This window comes from Strongylocentrotus purpuratus, unplaced genomic scaffold (assembly GCF_000002235.5).
Source record: "Strongylocentrotus purpuratus isolate Spur 01 unplaced genomic scaffold, Spur_5.0 spur5_scaffold_6, whole genome shotgun sequence".
Taxonomy (NCBI): domain Eukaryota; kingdom Metazoa; phylum Echinodermata; class Echinoidea; order Camarodonta; family Strongylocentrotidae; genus Strongylocentrotus; species Strongylocentrotus purpuratus.
In genome coordinates, this window is record NW_022145612.1 from 13,037,986 (window position 1) to 13,061,932 (window position 23,947).

Below are 23,947 nucleotides of genomic sequence, written 5' to 3' on the forward strand. Positions count from 1 at the left end.
CACTAACCTGTTGCTTTATCTATCGTATCAAAATAATACAGTTAAAAATGCTTTTAGATATCCATTGAATGTATCAAATATCACTGATTTATTTTGTGTTATGAAATATAACAAACATAGAACACAAATATTTGTATGATATAGATGATGTTTTTAACTTTCCGTTCCAATTTTAAAGAGACATATATATATTCATTAGGAGAAAATCGATTCGATTATCCTGTTTGAACAAAAGCGTTACAAAGAAAATTGCATTGCGTACAATCAACAACAACAAACCACATGGTATAGTTATAAATGAAATTTAAAGCATAGTTTTCATATAAAAGTAAGAGACGCGATAGAAAATAATCGGGGGGGGGGTTCATAAAAGAAACGAGGTGATGGAGGAGGCCAAGTGCTGATTAAGACATTCTTTAAAGGATGATTAAAAAATGAAGAAACCAGCTCAGCAATAATAATGTTAATACTATAACAGCTTAACGCTTCCGCCTCTATATCAACCGCTGTGTATTCCTACATGCCTCTGGTTACCATCACAACGTGTAAATAATCATTCAATCTTTCTCTATCATCGAATGGCTAGGCCTTTCAGTTCATGTATTCCTCCACCACCACAGGCGCCCCCTCATTTTTAGGCAGGAAGTGCTCCTGGCTTATTTGAGCACTTTCGGGATTTAACATTTTGTACAAACAGAAGAAAAAAATATCACTTTTAGTTTGTAGTGTAAAATACATCTGGATACCATGACGAGCATTTGCATAAAGATTTTCAGCATAATAATTTAGCATGACCTTTTTGACAACAAATGGGATTTAACATTATATTCAGGGAAAAAAGGAATATTTGTTTGCGTAGCGTAATATACATCTAAAGACCATGACCAACAATCCAATCGTAATTTAAAGCATATTTTAGCATAAACCTATGACTTTTGATGATAACAAATGGGGAAGGATACCAAGATGAATCGAATAGTACTTAACGGATGTATCCAAAAGTCAGAAATGAGAGGGAGATAGGGGAGGGGGGGGGGGGGGAGATAGATACACACGTTGATACATGTAAATAGGTAATCGATATATATTATCTGAGTGTGGTTGGGCGGAAAAGAGATTTTATTCAATATAACATGATTTTATTCTACTTAATCAGTGCACAGCGTATTCATGAGTGGGTAGAAATATCAGTTCATCGTTCGACAACAAACTTTATCTAAAGGTCGTCGACTTTCGCTTTCCATTTGATGGCATCGCAAATCCCATCATACATCACACAGGCTAATGATTTTTAATTGGTGAAACTTATACGGTCTACTGGCCGAGATATCAGTGAAATTAGAATGACTGATATTGTTATTGACAGTCTTGTTGAGACTCTTGAGACATTCAATAAGCATTGTAAGTTCATGCTAAATTCCAAACGAAATTCAAGAATTCAAACATCTTTGTGAAAAAGGATTTCATTTCTAGTTTTATTAGGCATGTTTCTCCTATATCCCTTTTGATTCATGGCGATGTCTTTCAAAGGATATTTTTCCAATCGGATCGGCTTAATTTTATCTTCTCATAATATCCTAGACGTTGGGATATACTAATGATAAGTATAATACTAATTATTATTATTATTATTATTATTATTTAATAATGATAATGATAATTATAATAATCATAATCATAATCATAATTACAATAATAATTGTAAAGATTGTAAATGATTATAATTATAAATAGGTACCCTCTTGGGTACTCACTTACTTCACCTGGGTGGCGAGAGGCAAATGTATGCCTTGCCTAAGGACAGTAATACTGCGGCTGGACTCGAATCATGTGATACACAGTACGGTGACGTACCAACCAGATCGCTACACATTTACAGTTTGTTGATCTCAAAATGTAACGATATCCCATTTTGACTTGAGAGTGAAATCATTTTGAGGCATGTAATTAGGACATTAATTGTTATGTAATGCTTGATTTGTAATAAGGCTCTCTACAATTGGCACATCGTTTGTATTGTACCCTTGAGATCAGAATGATCAAGGGAAAGGAAGGTTCGTACAATGGCCAGTGACACTGGTAAAGATATAACTACACTGTTGATCGGAAATGGACTTGAGCTCATAAATTAAGACTTATTCTGTCCAGCCAACTTGCAGAATACTTTAACAGGACTAATTACCGCCTAAGTTCACTGTCCTACCTGGCTTGGAAGTGATATAGAACTACAGTCCTGTAGAAATACTTTAATTTCTGTTTCTTCCTATACAAATCCACGTGACGCTTCTATTTGCTCATTTCACATTCCATTAATATCAATACCTATGTCGTGTTTATTATTACATGTAGATAAGTAATGTCAACAGTGCAATATGAAGTAAAAAAAACAATCATATTCAAAATATGAGTGTGTTTATAAACATAATAAGCCGTTTTTAATCCGTAGCCAAATAAAACTCGGGGTGCACATGTGTGTATGTGTTTGTGCGCCCCCCCCCCCCCTCCATGTCCCCTTGAGAGTTTAGCGGAAAGTACGAACAAGTAAAATGAGTCAATATGATGGGTGGTAGAACTGTATTAGGCTCTGTAATGCCCTAAGAGTTCAAGTATTTTTTGTTTAATCGGTCAGTATAAGCACGGTTGCTTGAGCCCCCACCCTTGCAGAAAAGCGCTAAGCTTACCCCACCCCATCTCCATCCATGTACCCCCCTTAGAAATCGTGACTGATACAGCATGTTACTGTTAGGTACATGGAAACAGTTTGCTGCTGATATGAACTCCTTTGACTGGCAATTGCTACTTTTTGATTTATTCCCTCTCTTCTATGACAAAGTGATCTCACACAATTTATGAATGTATCTTTATCTACAGAAGGAACTCAACCGAGTCTGACAACGCGCCAATAACCATGCATTTGGCCCAACTGTGTGTGTCACGGGTATGACGGGCATCCCCCTATGACGTCATACTGGATACGGCCGTTGAGCCGTGCTACTGAGCTGGGCTTGCATTCGCTTGCAAGGTACCCGATAGGAGCAGATGCCATTCCCGCCGTTCCTCTTTATTCTGAGCAGCGCAAGTCTCTATTATGCATCCGAATGCCTGTTTTTTTAATCCGTAGTTAATAAGAAATACAAGTTTTGCGATGCATCACCTCTTTTTTTGTCAACAGTACTTTTTTGCCATCATCATATTTTCTCCAATAGTGGATGACTTTTGTTCACCTTTAATCTGAAAAACTTTCTGGATTTTTTTATACATCAATTCACTAAATTGACATTTATAAACTCACCATGCATTTGACCGAGACTTGTGTATGTGTACTATTTGTGTGTGCAGTGACATCAGCGTGGAATAATAGAGATAACGGTAAGTTTTAATGTGTTTGATACTTTTTAATATTCTTGAATAATGTTCTGCTATTTTGTCACGAACCTCAGGCTCAAACACTGTCGTATACGGCAAAGCGGTTGATTGGAGGAAAATGTCATTATTGTTTGAGGTGAATAGATTTCGTGCTTGTACATGTAAGTTGTACTTGTACTTGATAGATATTTGCACCATGTCTCATATCTATTATGAATTCTTATGCTTTTAATGCTTAAAAAAAAAATCATGATTATCACGCTTATCATAATGGCAAATAAGCCCATGCTTCTTCATCGATAGCGCAACCGACGTGTTGTATGAAACTGCATGAAGCGGTAGCTAGTTCCCAGGTGCTTCGGTACGCTACAAACTCCGGGTTTGAATGTCAACAGTTCTTTTCATCGTCCATCACCCCTCCTGCCGCCATCTCACACTCCTTTTTGTCGGTTCCATACACCACAATGATTCTGATGAATAATGTTCTCATCTCATGTATTATAGTTATTATATTAAATCTAGGATAACATTCAATTTCGAGGAAAAGGCGGTCAAGTCGGATGCGACATCGAGATGGTGTTTTTTGGAGCTTACGATAAATTTTGAGGTCGCGCGTTGTCAGGATCAACGCATCCAAATGTATTATGGGGTCACGCACCTACGATCCCAAACCCCTTCCTTTTGACATATCACTATTCAAACCTGGCACGTTTCCCAACACTCTCTTTTTAGCCAACAAATCTCATATTGTCAGACTAAAATAACTTTCGTCACCATATTTTATTTTTGCTGCCTTCTGATTTAGGAACTGTCATAGCTGGTTGAGGGGTGAAAAGTGCCGCGGCATTAATTAAAGCAAGTTTAATTATATCATATGACTTGGGATCATAATGTAGTGTCAGAACCTTGTTTTCATATATGCAGTGACAACTCACAGCTTGATACTACTGTAGGTGTACGTGTAAAACACATCACGCAAGCTTGAGCATGTTGGTATTGAGGGACCATAGTTGCCAGAAGTGGGAAATACGAATGCTATAGGCAGAAAAACATCTTAAAATTTAGCATAAACGTCGAAGGAAATTAATTTTGTAATGATAAAAATTACCCACGATTATCACCATTTGACGTGCTTCCGTTCTTCGTCGGAGAAGACCCCAAGCCTATGGCATCCATGTAATCTTTGAAGTAGACAACTGCTTTACGGGTCGTCTGGGTGATTGACTCTGCTATCATCACCTGTAATCTTCTACACCCTCATAATGACGTAATATTCATCTTCCTTGATGCTTTCGAAGGTAGGAAGTCATTAGAAGGAGCAGTGGCTGGCTGTAAACCAGTTAAGATTATATCGTGGGATGTTCCACGTGAGATTCACTCACTAGGAGATAGGGGGTTGGAAGCCAACTGTCAGGTTGTAGACGTTCATGGATTAAGAAATTGGATATAGTATTAGGTGCAAGCATTCCGCGTAACGGATTAATCATCTATAGATCTAGGGCCTCTTCTAAAGCCTGCTTGGTTCTATCATAATTCTACAACTGTAAGGCGACACAGCTCACTGTTAATTCTCCAAATTTGAGAGGGTATTAAACTTTAAATGTCTATGTCCTCCTCTGTATAACCGATGCTGTATCAATCAACAACACTTTATAGACCATGAAACAAGACCTAACATTTGGTAGAGCATACAAACGATTTGTTTTCTTCTAAATACTTCTACTATATAGTAACCCAAGTATTATCGATGAATAAATCCTAACCATCGTGAATATTTGACCTTCTTAAACATGACATTATGTTTTAATTTATTTTATATGAAATGTTTTTCTGTTGTTGAAATACTTTTTTGATAACATTGTTCGGTTCACTCTCTTTTTTAAAAGGAAAATTATGTATACAAAATAAGGTTTGTCTGGACAGAGAGGGTTTGTATAATATATAAAATATATGAGAGTATGAAATAATGTCCAATAAAATATGTTTGTTTTTATGCACAGAGATACTATATTTAGATATATATTTATCAACAGAAGCCCACTCATACTTCAGCTTCCTCTAAATCTTTTTGTAGAATACAAAGGCAGAGTTTAAAAAAAAAGTTTTTTTTTTTAAAGGTATTCGTGCCTCTCTTCTCCAAATCCTCCAAAGAATTCTGCCTAGACCTGAGCAGATTCTACCATGTCATGTTCTATTTGAAAACCCTTCTTTTGACATGATAGCCGTAACACAATATATTAGCACTACTTATGTTTTTGGGTTGAATAATGGCAGGCTTTGATACATCAGACATTGTTCATATTCCCAAGTGGAGAGAAGCCGTGGTTTTGCATGAATGTCAATAGCTCAATCTTTTCTGACGGGAAATGGAAACAATGGCTTGCAAAAGATCTGTCGTCGAAATATCAAGTTGAATGAGATGATACAATTGTCGATTACCACCTTTATCATTTGTAATATTCCATATTTCACTATTTGATAAACGAACACATTTAAAACCAACTCATGATTATTCTGATGACAAATCCAGGATATAATCTTTTTCATATGCAAATAATCTCGGCTCTGTTTAACGCATGTATCTTTCATCGTACATTATGATAGGCCTAAGTAATGTAATTGTAACTCCTGATAAGCAGATAAAAGCACTAATGAGTTCAATCATAGTGGGATGCTCGGAGACCATAGTTTGTTAATGACATTTGAGGACAATAGACTAAACTAATTTGTTGAAGGTTGAACATTGCCAGACGACAGGATGTTACTTTGACGTTGCCTAGATTCAAAACGTTTAAAATATACAAATCAACGAATATTAGGCAGTATTTTCTTATATAATGGGGCGTATAAATTGTAACGCAATCGTGTCTGATACACAAGTCATCATGTACAATAACATGCAAAAAGTTCTTGTTTCTTCTTCTAAACATTCTAACCAATTAAAGGTGGAAATAGAGCTTACTTTGTCAATATTTGCGGTTTAATTTCTCTTATTTATATCTCGAAAAAAAGAAGGTCGTAGACGTCAAATATACTTTTGATATTTTATCCTTTTCATTTTCATGTAGAGGAGTGGGTTAGGATGTGGAGCCCCCGGCTACTATTTATGGGCACACCTGACCGTGGGCAGGTTGGGTTGTAAATTTAGGCGCCATCGGGGTTTTTATAGGTGACTCGGCCCGGTCGGTCGTAGGCCTCGTTTGGTTAAGCACCTGTTTGGTGGCCCCACCTTGTTCCCATATGATGGAAGCAATGATCCTCATGGGGTTGTTAGGTGGGCGATTGGCCGTGACGTTGTTCTTGGTCTTTGTAAGAAACACACTTCTGGCCTTTCTTCTCCTTCTCGGACGGCAGACGTTTGTTAGTGGGCGTTGGAGGTATGATGTTGTGCAGGAGGGTGTTTTGTTGGTTCCGTCTGACGCTGTTCAATCTATTTTTATACATCGGACAATGTGCAATGTCCAAATTTAATGCTACCATTAGTGATGGTGCTATATCTTCTATCAATAGATAAATCGTCAATTCTTGGAAGAGGTGTGCAACACGATATCAACAGGGACTAAACAAAGACCGAGAGAGACACAGAGAGCTAGAGAGAGAGAGAGAGAGAGAGAGAGGAAGGGGAGACAACACAGAAGAGCTGGAGTAGTTACCTAGTTAACATGACTTGTATGTAAACGAGAGAATTAAAAGTGATGGTTCAAATTAAATGAACAATACTTAAACTGATCTCATTTCCAGAATTCTTCCTTTTAACCCTAAGATATTTTTCTATTTTAATTTCCGAGGGGGTTGGAAAATCATATATAATATATTTGCAATTTCAAACTGTATAACCCCCTCCCCCCTCAAAAAAGAAGAAAAATGAAGGAAAAAAATTGTTGTGTATATATAGGAAAGAGATTAGTTATCCGCCAAATTGATACCATGCAGTATACTGCAAGTCATCTATGACAGAGAAAATAGCATCACATCTGATAGTAATCTTGATAGATGCACCATGGATACCGAAAATCAAATGATATCACATTTCAGGTCTATCATGCCCTTATTAGAAACACAAGTCATGTATCAATGTTTGATAGCATCGCTTTTGACAAAATAATATAGGCCAGAATGATAGATTTCATGTTTGAAGCATCAGACTTATCGTAGGCGGTGATAAATTTAGATCATTCCCCCATGTATGCCGAGAGTATCATCGGGCCAGTTTTGCAAAGTTTGTAATGTTTGGCAAAGTTTTCTAAAGCTAACATATGACCATGACCAAGGGTAACTAGACAGTGTGTTATTTATTTGTCGTCTTGTAAATCAACATGTAGGCCTACTTTTCTGTACAATGTCAGGCGATGAATATGTATTCATATATTTTTCGGTCCACATTCCAACGAAATCGTAAAAACCCATGTCCCTGGATTATTCTTTGTTTGAGGTGCTACGTTTGTCAGCATGCAACACGATCCATGGTTTCAGTCTTCTTTACATTACTCACCCGACGTCTCATGTTAGGGGTACCCGCTTGAGTAGTGAAAACAGTCGTATCACTGCACAAGATAAGTTACATGAGTCTGCGATTTAAAATACATGCAGTTGAAAGGCAGATATGGTATGAAGGCCTACATGCTATGATTATAGTGTAGATCTTTTTTTTTTTTTTTCCTGTAGAATTTCGCAGTGACACAGCGATCGCAAGTTGCCTCATATTTAAGCCAGGGAAAAGGTGTGGGGGCACAGTGGAATTGATCTCCAAATGAACTGTATTTTCCATCTTGTAATTTATAAAGAGGAGGTAGAAAGTGAAAAGATCTGAATCACAGGAAAGTAAAATACCAACTCGACATCAAACGAAGATACCTCCCACTTTGATGCTATTGACTACCATGGAACTGAGTACATACAGTACATGTATTTCAAAGGGAAAATATCTTTCTTTAAATGATATACAGGAAACTGTCCACGTGTTTTGAAAGTGTTTTTCAATAAAAAGAAGCAAAGATGAGTTACCTCCAAAGTGTAATGATTTAATTGCATTCATGCTTTTTTTTTTCAAACGCAGCAGATCATTTTGAAGTGTGTAAGGATAGCTTTAGATTATTGATGGTGATTGCTAAATGGTTTCTAAAGAGGAGTAGGGGGGAAATAAGGTGTACATTATTATTACAGCCTACGTGTAGGCCTAGTAAAGAAGCTGATTTTAAGAGAGTTAAATAAAGAAAGGCCGACATGAAGATCATCGGAGAGATTATGGGAGGGAGAGGAAGAAGAGTAAATTACAATTAAACTGCATACGCAATGTAATTTTTTTTATATTGGTTGAATAAATATTTCAATTGAAATTGAATTGAAAAAAAAATGAAGGAAAAGGTTTTCTTTGCATCATTGCCGCGGATAGGGGTGCGGGTAAAAAGCTCTCTGAGGTCGACGGGACACAACAGGTACGTTGAGTCATCTTTTATGATGTGCCTCATTACACTGTGAATAGATGACCTCTATACACGCCTAGATAATTCCGGCCTGTCACCACTCTATGACCTCCATGTAAGTAATTAATCGTGATCAATAACTAGATATTGGCGATCGACGCTGCAGCAATGTCATCAAAAATGTAAACAAAACAAATCCGGTATCTGGTTCAAATTTCAATAAAGACTCTTTTCTGGTGCGGCTTTTATTTGTATATTTTACTACAAATGCTCTGCTAGACATTTTAATCAATTTGATTAGTTTTGTAAGGATTGTTTATTCCGAAGATATGTCTACACTGACTTCATCAGCTTTAAATAAGAAACCTTCCCCATGGGGATGATAACAGTACGATAATACACTGCTTGTAAATGTCAGACAAGTGACGACAGATGGAATCGGCGAATACTAGTTTCGTTACAGTACGTTATCTCTTGGTAAGAAGTGTATAAATATATATATATATATATATATATATATATATATATATATATCTGTGATCATTCTGGCACCATTAAAATATGATTGCTGTGACAGCTGTACTGCTACCTTTTAAATCAATTTTCTTTTTAGAATGAGGTATTTGTGACAGGTGGACTGGGGGTGTTTGTCTTTAATCTTTGTATTTAAAGAGTTCACCATCTCGTTATTTTTACCAGTATAAGAGAGGTTTAATATGCACCCAACCAAGCACTGACGTCATAGTAACATTTTTTGTCTTTAGTTTTCGCTATGAAGCTCAGGCACATAATTAGTTACAGAAGTGTAATATGCAGAAATGTAAAATATCTCACAAGCAACTTTAGTTTCTTGAGTTGAGTAAATGATTCCACCACTCCGGAAAGTACGCTGCATCGATTCATCTTCAGGATAGTGGGGTCGGGGGGGGGGGGGGTGACGCACTATCCGAAGCATCCATCTTTGTTGAAAGGAAATGTTCTTTGCCACCCCCCCCCTCCATTCAAATGTAATATATCGATTTACAACTTTATTGAGATGCTTTATCGAGCCAACTTTCTACTTGAATATTACCCCTTTTATGCTTTCTCACGATAGCATACAAAGGCAAGATCAAAATCTTTTAAAAACACCTTATCTTTGGAGTTTGGGCATTATATCTTTACATTGTGTGATTGCTATACAATCATGGCAATTGTAGCTATAATGTCAAACCAAGTTCAAGAACTAAAACGTCACAATCGTTCTGCCACTTCTTTGAGGACTTCCAGACCAGTTATCCACTCACTCACGATGTCCACCACAGAGGCGCCATTGCTCTACACACTCCTTGTATGAATAGATCCTTCTGTTGGCTTTCAAGCTTCTGGTCACTAGCCAGTTCATTGACCTCATTATAGTTTCATTGGGGAAGCCCTTCGTGTCTGATCCCAATTAGTCCAAAGCTGGCATAGATGATAATTGGAGTTGGTCATTGGTGATGATTCATGATTTCAGTAATCAAATTTTTTTACCTACAACGTATAGGACTATCCGTTAGGACGGAATGAATACGACCTGCGTTATAAGTTATAAAAAAAAAATAACGCCTGATGGCTCAGGACAAATCGTTCATATTTGTGTACAGATCAATTAAAGAAACATGTTGTTAAATCGTATTTCTTAATGACTGTATTGTCACAGTAAGATATAACAGCGAAGTTGATATACATATTCGTCGCTGTTTTCACGAAGTGACGGTAGTGAAAAAAAATTGCATTCACTTTGCGTGCCGATTTTCCTCACTACCGTCACTTCGTGAAAACAATAAAGTCCTAACGTCTGGTACACGTATATAGGCTTAAATTTTATATGTGGCTCTGTTCAAAGCGGTTTCGAATTTCCTTAATAGTTTAAACTTTACTTTACAGAGATCATATCTAGACCATTGTCATCAATATGGCCCATTAGTTTCAACAATGAAACATGTTGCCTCCATTTTTATCCGATTCCATTTATTGCCATTGCAATACATAACAAAAACAATATTTGTGTTCGTCAGAGAAAGAAATCACCCAAAGTATTGTTACCATAGATACGGGGTTTAAATAATCACTTTGCAATGCTTATTTACTGTATGTTGTCCGCCTGTGGTTTCAGACATTAACTCGCTAGACTACACAAGGGACTCTTTCATTGCTAATGCCTCATCCATTATCCATCTTAAAATTGTCAAGTACTTAATCATGGGGTGGTTTTATAGAGAGCAAAGTAAATACTTCCCCGTATGACGCTCCAGGCGCCGTGGAAACTTGCTTGGATTGCAAGTCCACGTCTAAACATTGGAATCTGGTCGGATCAACGTCCTCAATCAAAGAAATAAGCTAAGAGGGGGCGGGAAGGAAGCCGTCTTTTATACTCCTACTGACCTAGTTTACGTTTGTACTTGGCATATCACTCCTACTTGTGTCATTTTGGTCGCGAAATATTTTCTTAGATTTTTAAAGACGAAGGTGGTCGCCTTTCAAGAGAAAGAAAACAAATATCATCAATATTGTTTTTCTTTTATCCCACTCCGAAATCCTCCTCCACACATTCTCCTGGTCTGGTCTACGACCCGACAATGAACGCGAGGTTGTTGAGCGTGGGCGAGCACCTCTTTCACATAGAGGAGGGTGCAGCTCGCCCCAGGAAAATAATTTTAATAATATTACAAGCTCCAATTGTGACATCTGAATGAAGTATGATTCCTTCAAGATTTTTCCTCACTTCTGTATGTTTTCCTCTTCACAACCGATTCCTAAAAAAAGGGAAGCCTGTGTTTTCATGACCCATTGACTTGGCAACGTCCGATGAGATACATAGGTTCTTGTTTCGAGGGTAACCTCGTATCCCATAGCAACCGAAGAAGGCAAGTTCAACAACATGGCGGGCATCATCGTCTGAGAGGTGGTGATTTGTATTAAAGCTCTCGATTGTTTAGTCAAGATTGACCATGGGATAATGTTTCAGAAATTGAAACTTTGTGCGTCCGGAGGAAGACATGAATTAGCCTGTTAGTCACTTTTCTCTAAATCAATGATATGTGCAAAATGGAAAATGCAAGGCCACAAACTCTATTTCAGTTTCTATATGAAATGTAAACAATACAGTCCTAGATTTTCACGAGAGCTGGAATAAAGAAACACTATGAGGTTACGCACAGACATACGGAATGAAAATAAAAAGAGGAAATCACACATGATCGTGGCCATTATCGTAACCATGTCGAGAAGGAATACGAACAATATTGTCTTAATGGATACATAATCCTATTCCCTTTTATCGTTTGAATACAAATACATGTACAATACAGAATCATTATACTTGCACGATGTCGGAGTATGGAGCTCCAGATATCATTTCCTTAATGAGTGCCTGATGTAAAATGTGCATTAAATAAACGTAATTTGCACCATAATATATTTGCACCATGTATGACTGTATAGCTCATAAAAAGTGGTTTGTTATGTATGTGTGTCTGTTGATCACATTTTACACCAGGCATAAAAAAAAGAAGGGAATAAGCCACATTGCCACTGCCGCCATTGCCATTACCATGGTTACAATCAACATCATTTCTCTAACGATCCGTGCTGTTACGCCCACTCAGACTCTACCGATGTGATAGTGGTTATTCCCGTCATCACTCTTCGCCGTCAATGTTTTTCTTTCTCATTATACCACATATTTAGAGTCATTTATCCACCACATAAATCACTTAATAAGATAGTTATGATGGGTTTAACACCTGGAAAATTAAGTTTTGGGGGTATGTTTCATCACAATCCCTTCTTTCCCCCTCACCTAGATTTTGCAAGTCACTTGCAATACCTGTCAGAGCAGAGGAGATGTTGATGGTAATCAATGCATCTCCCAGGTTAACCGAAGGGCGCAAGGTTGCAGACAAAACGTCATCATGCAACGAAATAGATTGTGCTTAGGCAAGGCAAAGTGTTGAACTGTAAACGAAGTATATTGGAACGACGTGATTACAAGAACAAAACAAAAAAATACAAAAAAAGCGGAATATTTATGTAGTTTATTGACGTGAAGATGAACATCGTTGATTTTTGCATAGTTATTTACATCGATATTCAAATGCGTTTAATGTTATTTATCGTTATAAATCTCAGCATATACGGTGTATATTCTATTTCTTTGTTTCCTCGATGTATTTAATACTAAATTGTAAATAAAATACTGCTATGTTCTAAAAAATGTTATTTTTAAGGTTAATATTCATTTTGCTGGATTGTCTTGAACTGGACTGATTCAGTTTCACTCCATCCCCCTCTCGTATGATCCTCCTTTGTACATCTGAAACGAATCTAGACAGAGCTGCATCTTGTGTTACATGTTTTAGTTCCGAACCCAGGTACCTGAACACCAGTATAAGGATATACGTGCTGGGTGACGAGGTAGGTGTAGTCGGTTACTTGCCATATTTCATGTTATCTCACAAAATCATACGGCGACAGCAGACAAAACATGAATTTAGTAGCTGTCACTTCACTGAACTGTTTCAGTATTTTTTGTCATGAAGCCTTTGCTATATATCATGCCAGGCATAAATATGAAGGCCCTTAAGGGTTCTTAACGTTGCCTCGGTGTCACTCGGCAAAACTGTATGATAACATTTCCAATTTATGCTATGCGAACGTGTTACGTTTTGATTATTTATTATCAATTTCTTTTGCAAATGTTTGCGTTGAGTCAGCACACAAGAGGATTATTTGTACAATCATTCTTTCAGCAGCACTTGCCAATAATATTATATTACATTTCGGTTGTGTATCGAGAAGTTGATAAATGGAGGACGGGGCGGATTTCTTCCGATACCTGGATGGGGAGCTAGGGGTTGGAATGTCCCTCGATAGCCCCGTGTGTATACAATTTGTTTTCCGTTTTCTGGGCCTCCCGAATTGGGGGGGGGGGGGCGGCACAAAGTAAGCTATGCTGGATACGCCTCTACAACGTCTAACGAAGGGTGAGGAACACAAACAAAATATGAAATTATGATGCCCTCTCTCGCAAATGAGATCAAAAGGTAAATCAACATGCGTGGCCCCCCTTTTCTAGATGGGCAACTCTTGCTTGAAAAGATAATAGTAAATTCATTTTTTTTTAATCAGATGCCAGTTTTCATCCTTCAAATCCAATTCCCCCGAGGCACACCATTTATGACATCTACAATCAGACAGGCCGCCTGTATGTGCTTGGTTTGGGGGTTATACCGTGCCATGCACCTCACCGTTGATAGATTTAATTTTCAGTAAACTAGTCACCTTGGCGAGATGACCTTGTTTCAATTTATCATTTCAAAAGATAAAAATGTTCAAAGTTTTTGGCCGATAAATGATTTGGATTTCAATAAATTGTATTAAAAAAATTATGTGCAAACAAGTGTAGGTCATGGTATCTAAGAACACCTACTACCTGATCGGCCTAGCGGAAGGACGGCACGTTCTCTCTCTCTCTCTCTCTCTCTCTCTCTCTCTTACTCCCATACCACATTAAACGTTGGAATCTGACACCTCATTGCTAAATATTTTTAACCAAGAAATTTTAGTTCGAAAAAGCAATATCACCTTGGTATCTGCCAATTTCATACGTCTGTTTAGTCCTACATGCTTCGTTTGTTTGTTTGTTGTTTGTTTATCTTTTCTTTTTTCTTTTTTTGTTCTTCAAGGAGAGGCATTATCCTTAAGTTTTACTGCCGCTATTAAAGTTATGAGACGAGTTTTCTTAAACACATGATTGTAAACAACATATTGTTTACGAAATGGGGATGTAATCTCCATGGCGACATTTGTACGATGCGCGGTCGTTTCCGAACAACAAGGCCTATATTGATTCCATGAAAAGAATTTTGAAATACGATTTTGAATACGATATCTGCATGAATGCGTTCATCCTTGTTCGTGAGAAATCAGAAGTTTCGGAAGCCGCTTTAAAAAAGTGATTTTTGTTTTGTTTTGTTTTGTTTTATAATCAACATGATATTTTTATTTACAACGTGACTCTTGAGTTTTTAGTTTCTTTGTTCCATTGGCCATGATAATATTATATCCGGGGCAATATTCGAGTATAGTTTATGACCCGATATTATTTCTTATGATCGCAATACAAAAAAGGTCCTTGTTTTCATCACAACAACCATAGCCGTATTAAGCCTCTTGATCTTGAAGTTGAAAAACCCAAACCGGCGTTGTTTCTCTGAAAGAGTAAATTATCCCAGAAACTGATTTTCCGGCTGAAAGCGATTCGTGCTTATCGCCTGCTTCAGGTGGTAAGATTGGTGAGAAATGTTCCCATCGAATGTTGAGGTATAGCCAGTCTAGTCATAACATCGCATGGTCATGACCGTGGTAATCTGCCGTATGAACCGTTACTAAGAGACCAATCCATAAATCATTCTCATATGTCGTGTTCTCCCAAGAAGACAGATACACTTTCAAGCTGAAAGTTATGAACAACAAATCCTTTTCGGTTTTTCGATGATACGCCATAAAATTGCATTGTAAAAAAATTTCTTCCCCACTCTTTCATTTTAATGTCCGTCATCTTTTCCTTCCTATTTCCCTTCGGTCCTCGTTATTGATGATAATTTAACAACCTTTGAAACTAATACCAAATTTAATCACTACGCGTTATGCCTAATCCATCCTAGATAATTTGAGGGCTTGATTATAAAGTTGATTTACGAGTATAATATGTGTGAAATATAACCGAATGAAATGATTTTTCACTGTCATGCAAAACGTATTGATAAGATATTGATCATTTGATTATTATTATGCCCGACATATCACCGAACTGTTTTATTCTTCTCTTCCTTTCTTTTCTAGATGATGAAGGACGATCATGGAGGAGAGAGCTGGCTAAAAGGTGTCGATCTGAATATAGAGAATGTCGCTTTGATGTGAGAGGAAAACCACTTGGGAGGGTGTGCGGTTCAGACAATAAGACTTATAAAGACATTTGTAGAATGATGAAGGTAGCTTGTGAAAGGAGAAAACAAATTGACCTTATATATGACGGATCATGTAAAAGGAGGGACAAAGCGCCAAATAAAGGAATAACGTCAGGTAAGGATTCAAAGTTATTATGATTTTGACAAAGATTCGATCATTATGAGCCCTGCTACCATTGCAAAATTAAACAAGATTTGGAGAACGGAATGGCATAAGCTGGACGCTTGATCTGATAAAGTTACCAGCCTAATCTGAGGACCCAGACAAAACGAGTGTCCATTGTTTACTGGATATTAAAAGGTGTATTCACTGTCATGAGATAGACAAATATAAATGTGTATTAAAGTGGTTATGCTGTCTCGATCAATACATGCCCTGTGAAGCAGTCTCGTGGTTTATAAGAACCCATAATAGATCGGTTTACTACAAAATATTCAAATCGTATGCATTATTATTATTATTATTATTATTATTATTATACCTTTTAAACAAAGGGTGTTCTTGACAACGTGAATGTTTGCATGAGCTTGCCCGATATAGCAAAACATGATGTATGCAGACTGGATTCCAAGTATGGTAGTGCATTCAGTAATAACAGGTTAATGGAATAACTCGTCACTAGGTCCCCATAGGAAAGAAACATCCATACATTTGTATATGTTAGTAAACTGGTCTATTGAAATCTTTGTTGCACTCTTTGTACATTTCTCATATTATGGCTATGTGTGAGTCATCGCCTATTTTAATAGATCACAATGCATTTTTCAGTATTTTTAAGAAAGCAAAAAAAAAAAAAAAAAAACGTTTGAGTTCAGGTTTGCATTGGGTTCAGAAGTACGGTATATCATTCTCCTACGACCCATTACCAAAGTAAATCTGCCGTTGACTTTGCAATATGAGATTGAGCTGGGTAAGTGAAGAAGTTGATGTCTTCGCTTTCAAACACAAACCGGCTTTGAAGTCGAGTTTAATGGAAAGCCCGGCGGGTGTCTGCCAACATAAAATAGTGCGTCTTTGTATTAAGTCCATGGGTGATCTGAAATCATTTTCCTTAGATTACCAACAGGCATCAAACCAATTCTACAAATTGTCGAAAGTCTGAAGCTGTTAGGAAATTTTGGGTGGCAGAATAATGAACGATTGTCGAACTTGAAGCAAAGTTTTGAAACATGAAACAGTCTCGGTGATTGAAGAGACTGCTTCAAAGGTCGTGAAGGAGTCATCTGTCTGAAAATCAGATCCTGAACTTAGGATTTACTACTGTGAATAATCCAGTCATCTGTCAGCATCGATATAGTAGCTACCGATGTGAATGCTTTTCCCTTATTAGTAGACAAAATGGTATAAAACTTATTGATTCATGAATACCTATATAAATCAAATGTAAAGAACTCAAACAGGTCTTTCTATTGTAAACTTTCACCACAAAAGGGTTTGTTTGTCGTTAATTGCCATGTGGAGGAGATATGACAGTGGGATGATTTAAGTTTGTTTATGACTACATCATTCCATCGAGTCAGAGCCTTAGTTATATCATTACAGCCATAATCACAGGCGGATAGAATGAAAAGGTCACTAGCACTCTCACTCGCCATATCACATGGTACAGACTGACGTCATCACTTTAGCCAACGTCACGCCAAATCATCGTAACTCTTGAAAGTTTGAAGGGGGTTTATGTAGGTATGAACCCCGGAATTCCGCATTAAAACGAATCATGGGGAAGAACATGCAAACGATCTAGAAAATAAGCAGCTAGATTGAATGCACATTGTGAGAGAGGAAACCTTATTTCTGAAGTGCGGATATTAAAGTTCGTTGATCATAATATTGACACATGTGACTAAATCCATAAAGCATCCGATAATTAGGATCCGTGCATGTATTCGTTCGTCTACCTTGTTTGTGCCGAGTCCGTAATGATGCTGTGGCATGTATAGTTTTTTCTAACGCAATGTCATTACTTCAACTTATACAAGTGTAATAACGATAATCTATGCTGGCTAAAGGGATGGAAAAAATGGCGAACGAGAAAGAAAAAGCAAAACAATCAAAAGAAATAAATGAACTATAAGTTACTCCCCGTTCCAGAGAATCATAGAGAAATATAGAAAAAGTATTATTGAAAATTAAAGGATTTTTTTTTGAGCGCCTTTAATAGATCTTACGATTTAGACTGAAAATAAAGCGTTAACTTTGTAAATCCAGATGAGATCGAAAGATAAGGTGGTGACATTTGTTTCTAAGCCTGCCTTCTCCCTGGCAAAGATATATGCCATTAAATTTTTCGGAGACGCATGTTAAAATTGTTGGAAACGGAGGATAGATTTGAAATGAAGATGACGTCTATTGATGCTTTATACCCTTAATCTTCAATGTATCAAACTCGAGAAGAATGGACTGCGTGTGATGCGTTGATTTGCACCTGACCCCACACCAAGTGCGTTGCTGCTACTGAAAACATGCGGAGAGACATATCCTCTACCGCTTCCTGTACAGAGCTCCCTCTCCTCTCATCGGCCAAACACCACAATGACTATTCAGATTTCAGTTCTATCGAATTCCAGTAAATGGTTACTGGGATATGAAATGGATTCAGAGGAAATGGAACCTAACAACTGAAAACCAAATAACGGCATTCTGATTGGAAAATTCGATTTGAACATGGAGCACATCTCGTCAGTCGATGGAGAGTTCAAGTGTTGTCAACTATGCTGCACATTGAAAACCCACTCCCTTCGCATGACACAGTCAAAACTTTCATCCATTTCATGCTCTAAGGGAACTTGCAAACATTGATCAAAGAGATTCGAAAAAAAGTATCCCATAGAGACATACTAAATTTCTTGTCTTGTCATTCCAAAATAGATAGTAAAAACTGAACGCAGTACTCATCTACGACACTTCTTTTAAAACTATCAAGCTTTCACTTGGGAATCTATCCCCTCTTGTTCTTCGGTATCGCTTTTCGATATCTGTAACACTGTCCGATCTATCGGCGCGATCTCGTTGTCTCCTTCTTATTTCCCCATACATATTATAATTAGAAACTGATGTAAGGAACGCTAAAATATTTAACTCTCTACTTTATACTGTGATAAATATGACCGCGGCGCCAAATATTTTATGATAAAGCCAAAAGACAAGGTAGGTGACGTATACAAACCAGTGGGTAGCTAGACATGAAGTCATTTCTAAGTGTTACTTTTGGCCACAGAAGCGTTGTTCGCTCTCATTCATGGCGATGGAATTGGCTCATAAGAGGCTATTTGTAACTCGGAAGTTTACCATTTGAAAGTCATTAATCACAACCACGTCTAGCTTTACCCGGTCACATGACTGATTTCTCGTTAGATATCAACGTAAAATACAAAATATTTCCCCATTTTTATCCAAATTCATTAAGATGAATAATTTGCCATTACTAATGCATTTTTAGTATTACGTTTGTAATTGATCCTTACAATGTTTTATAAAATCAATTTCACAAAGCTTTTCATATTTTCAATTTCATAAGTACTACAGGATAAGTAATGCTTCTACAAAATAATACCCATAGTTTTGGATGGATCTAGGCATTATTTCTCATGTGTGTTTCTAAATTTCGTTTTGAATGTTTTTACATTATAACTTACAAGACTTTTTCAAGACCCTACATATAATTGCTTGCCTGTTTCTTTGACCGACTAAATATTAGTCTTCGTGCTTCCTTTATTTAAAGCCAACATGAAAAATACTTGATTGTAATTAAAAACGAAAATTTGTATTGTATCGTAAATGGTAGCAATTCAAATGGAAATTGTTATATCTAATATTCTGTATTCATGCCCATGAGATAAATAGTGGTTGTACGTTTCCCATCTTGTCTTCCCTGAAAAGTACACTCATTGAAAGTTTACTTTTGAAATCTTGGCCAGTCCTCAAAGTGCCAATTTGTTGAATCCACTTTTTCTATGCCAAAAATAAACCACTAATATGCCACTTTAACTCAAGCTGCCAAATCACGTCACTTATAGAGCCAGAGGTGAATACAGGACTACAAGTGATACAAACTGCCTAGATTGGAAACCGAGTCAAGGACATTTCATCAAAAGGGGGATATCCTTCAATTTTTATTAATACATACACGACTCCTCTTCTGACGAAGGAAAAAAGTTACGGTCATTGAGAATATACGTAGAGAGAACGGGTAAAGATCAAGCGGGAATGACATAGTTTTTGATGTATATAAGATTCTGAAAGTATTTTACAGTCGTAGTCTTATATATTCAGAGAGCACTGTAAAGATCCCCTTTAATTTCTTTAACTTAGTCGTAAACCTTTGAAACGACAATGTTTCCAAAAGAATCTGATTCTCATAACCGAAAAGGAAAGGAAAAATGAAAAGGACTTCGATGGGTATTGTGCTCTCAACAAAATCCATGTTAACTTTACTTCGTCGACATACAGTAGAGCCAATGTTCTGTCTGAACACATACAATAATGATACTAATTCTGCTAAAAAATTCCGATTTTTTTGGTCAACCTATTTTACCACAGATACATTAGACATTCAATTAATTTCCTTTCTGAAGTACATGTAGTTAGGTATCAACTTGCTAAACCAATGTCCATTATGGCATTATACTGATAATCCCCCCCCCCCCCCAAAGAGGGTATTCTGGAGGTGTATTTTACCCGATGATGTACATACAGGTGTAAAGTTACCACTGGGGTGTGTGATCCACGCCCTAATCTTCCTTTAACGTAGATCACGTGCGTAAGAAGAATGTGCTCATCTGCCCGCCATGTATTTGAATATGAATGACGCCATCATGGGAATGAAAAAAGCCCGAAGCCCCGTTCACACACGTCAAACAAATAGATAAATAAAATAAAAAAATTGTCGTGGAAATGAGTGGCACAAGAGGGGGTGGGTGTAATAAAAGCCTGCGTAACAAAGGCCTTTGTAATATCTTTGTGTTATTTGACGCACACCACGTTTGTGCCATTTTATTTCGCTGCTACCGCTTTTTTTTCAGGCGACGAACCATCTTGGTATAAATAACAATTCATTCACTTGGCTGTTAATCCAATATTTTGTGGCTCAGATGTCAGCCCCACACTATAAACGTCCTTTGAGAATTCATCAATCTACATTTCCCGCTCACTACCCAGGTGTATATCCTTGGGGTGATAATTATTGCAGGGCCCTATGGAAGATCAGTATTGGTGCTGATGAGGCTCCCCCGAGTAAACAAAATAACTATTATATTTTAACGTAGCGTTACCGATTTAGCTTGATCAGGAAATCACATGATACACAGGTCATTAATATTCACAAAAATGAACGTATTATAACAAAGACCCGAAATTTTCTGTTTCTGTTTCTTTCTTTTTGTCCATCAAGAAAACACTTTGTTTCCAAATAGTAGTTGGTTTTATTTATGGACATTACGTACCATGACCGTTTTGTCTTAGTAGTGACTGTGGAAGTAGCTTGTTTCCTTCTGTGCTGAGTAGGCGGGGGTGCGGTATGGGAACATTTTCTTTATCTACAAAGAGATATATATCATTGAATACTACTTGAGGCATTATTTGACTGTAACATACATTCCCATCGTAGTGCTGTGGGTTTATATGTGTGCGATTCTGATGGTATAACTAAAATAACAAAAAAATCATTGCAGTGTCAGTTGAAAATTATAATCTTTGTTTGGTGGCCGGATGCTCAATAAATGAATAATTAGTGCACGTTTTCAAATAGGTGTAGGCTGCATGTACCTTTGACGTCAGGAACCTGGGTATGAACCTCTCGAGGCCTAGCTTTGTCACTTGGTTTCCACTTTTGTCTTGTCAAATTAGAAGATGATGTTATAACGGTTATGTGATCGGTGAAAACATACTCACAAATCAATATGACATCGAGTGACTAATGGTGGTTGGGACAAAATGGGAGTAATCATACTGCTTGACACTGTTCTTCGAAGAACAGTAGCGTTATGGTTCTCTATTACCTTTGGAGCACTTGTGCGATTTATTTCATGCGGTTTGTATGTGTAATCGCTCCTAAATAGAAGGAAAGGAAATCGTTTATTCTATAAGTAGTCGCTACTACGTAGATTCCAGCAGGAGGGGGAAACCACCGAATTATGCCTCCCATTTTCAAGTGCTCCATTAGGACAAAATGCTTAAAGGGCTTATTACATTTTAACATGCTTGCTTAAAGGTTACTTCATCAATATTTGAAAAAAGGGTGCAATTATGTCCTAGACCTAGTTTTATGAAGACACAGTTACGGACCATTTTCATGCAATCTTACTCAGATCGTATGCTACACGTATTTATTATAACCGGGTATAGCACAAAATGTATGAATATATGTTGAAATAGAAATAAAACTGAAACAAATTGACCATTAGACAATAGCGATTGGAATATGTTGAATAAAAGAGATTTTACAGTCATGGCAGTCTTGGAAGCACGGGATAAAAAGTTCCAAACATGAACATAGCAAATTTGGTCGATTTTCTCTGTTCCACTGGCCTGGTCAATCACGAAAATAACCATTTTTTTCCTTTTTCGATTGTTCATGACAGTGACAGCACTTCATTTCCATATTTTTTCCGAAAATATTAACGTTTTTATTGATAAATTTGATTGTACTAGTCATGGGTTGGTCTTACTTCGACACTGATTTGTCAAATCTCACGGCTGATTATTCCAAGTTCAACCTATCACACCTTTAATAGAGAAGGGTGCGCGGTTCCTCCCACATTGAAACAATGATGTCAGGTTAACATTGACTAGTCTTGCTGAATTCATGAGTTTTCTTATCTTCATGACACCCTTGTTAGTTTGGAGAGTAATGCCTAGGTCACATTTGCTCTACGGCTAGGATACGGCGACCGTACACCCCTGAAATCGAGAGATACTTGTGGCGGCCGCAGAAAATCTGCGTTGGCCTCAGGGTCACCCACGGGCGTATCTCTATCTTTACAGGCCGTACGGGTCGCCGTGGGATTATAACGCAACTGTTTTCATTTTTAGGATCGCCGTAGCGATTACACACGCCGTAGCCATGCCGTAGAGTGGTTCCACGGCAACCGTACGTCGGACGTACGGTGGCCTTGCATTATATATACTCCAGGGGTGAAGCAGTAGCATCAGTCTGGCCGCATGGTCGCCGTATAGTCCCCATTCGGCCGCCTTGCGGCTACTTTGCGTCTGCCTTAGTATTTGTCAAAAAAAACCTATGGCCGCCGCAGGGACGCAGGGGCGTCCGTGCGTCATCACTTCAAAGGCCGTACTGCAGCCGCAGATTTTCTATCTCCACAAATTAAAAATACGCCGTGCCGTCACCCTAACATAATATGTGACCGCTACCGTATGTGATGATGGGAATGCTGCGATGGCCCTATACTTGCTAGTGGCCGTAGATTTTTTAGACCGCACGGCCGCCGCGGCAAGACATAACAGTCGTCAAATCCCACGGCTGATTATTCCAAGTTCAACCTATCGCACCTTTAATAGAGAAGGGTGCGCGGTTCCTCCCCCATGGAAACGTTGATGTCAGGTTAAAAGTTACTAGTCTTACTTGAATGCAGGAGTTATCTCATCTTCATGACACCCTTGGTAGTTCGAAGAGTAACAGTCGGATAAGTTGACGTTTCCTGAAGGACTTAGGGAGATGGAAACAGGAAAGTTGCGGGATCTTAAAATAATACCTCACATTTTACAGAAAACCACATGAAGTCAAATCAAAGATAGAAGGTGTCGAACATGTGGATTGTGAATTATGTACAAAAATTCAGAATTATACATGAATTCATAGAAATGATGACAAATACGCTTATTATCAGATTGTAACTACATGCATGTCTATATTATTGCGAGACATAATGTTACCCATTTATGCATACACACATCAACAATAGGCATAAACAAAACAAAACCACGATCACAAATACTTTCGAAAAGTCGACCAAGGGCAATTTCAATAGCCTTGTCCATCACCTATAGTGCAAATATTAAAATGATGTAGGATATTACGAAATCCGAACGTGTTTTGTGAAGGCAATACTACAGGGTATTGAAATTGACCGTGAGTTAATTTTCCGAAAGTCTTTCCGATCGTGCTACAATAACACCAATGGTAACTTACGAAGGAAAAGCGAATAGATTAT

General features: G+C 37.6%; 1 protein-coding gene across 2 annotated transcripts in view; it reads left to right on the forward strand.

Annotated features, from left to right (window-relative positions):
- The first annotated feature begins 3,053 nt into the window (after positions 1-3,053).
- LOC753040 (serine protease inhibitor dipetalogastin) overlaps positions 3,054-23,947 on the forward strand; it is a 33,804-nt gene continuing 12,910 nt past the window's right edge. For both annotated transcript variants that reach the window (XM_001181022.4, XM_011669933.2), the window contains exons 1-2: positions 3,054-3,369; positions 15,657-15,896. In XM_001181022.4, the coding sequence (XP_001181022.2) occupies positions 3,294-3,369; positions 15,657-15,896 (316 nt within the window). In that variant the 5' untranslated portion in view covers positions 3,054-3,293. The remainder of the gene's footprint in view (positions 3,370-15,656; positions 15,897-23,947) is intronic.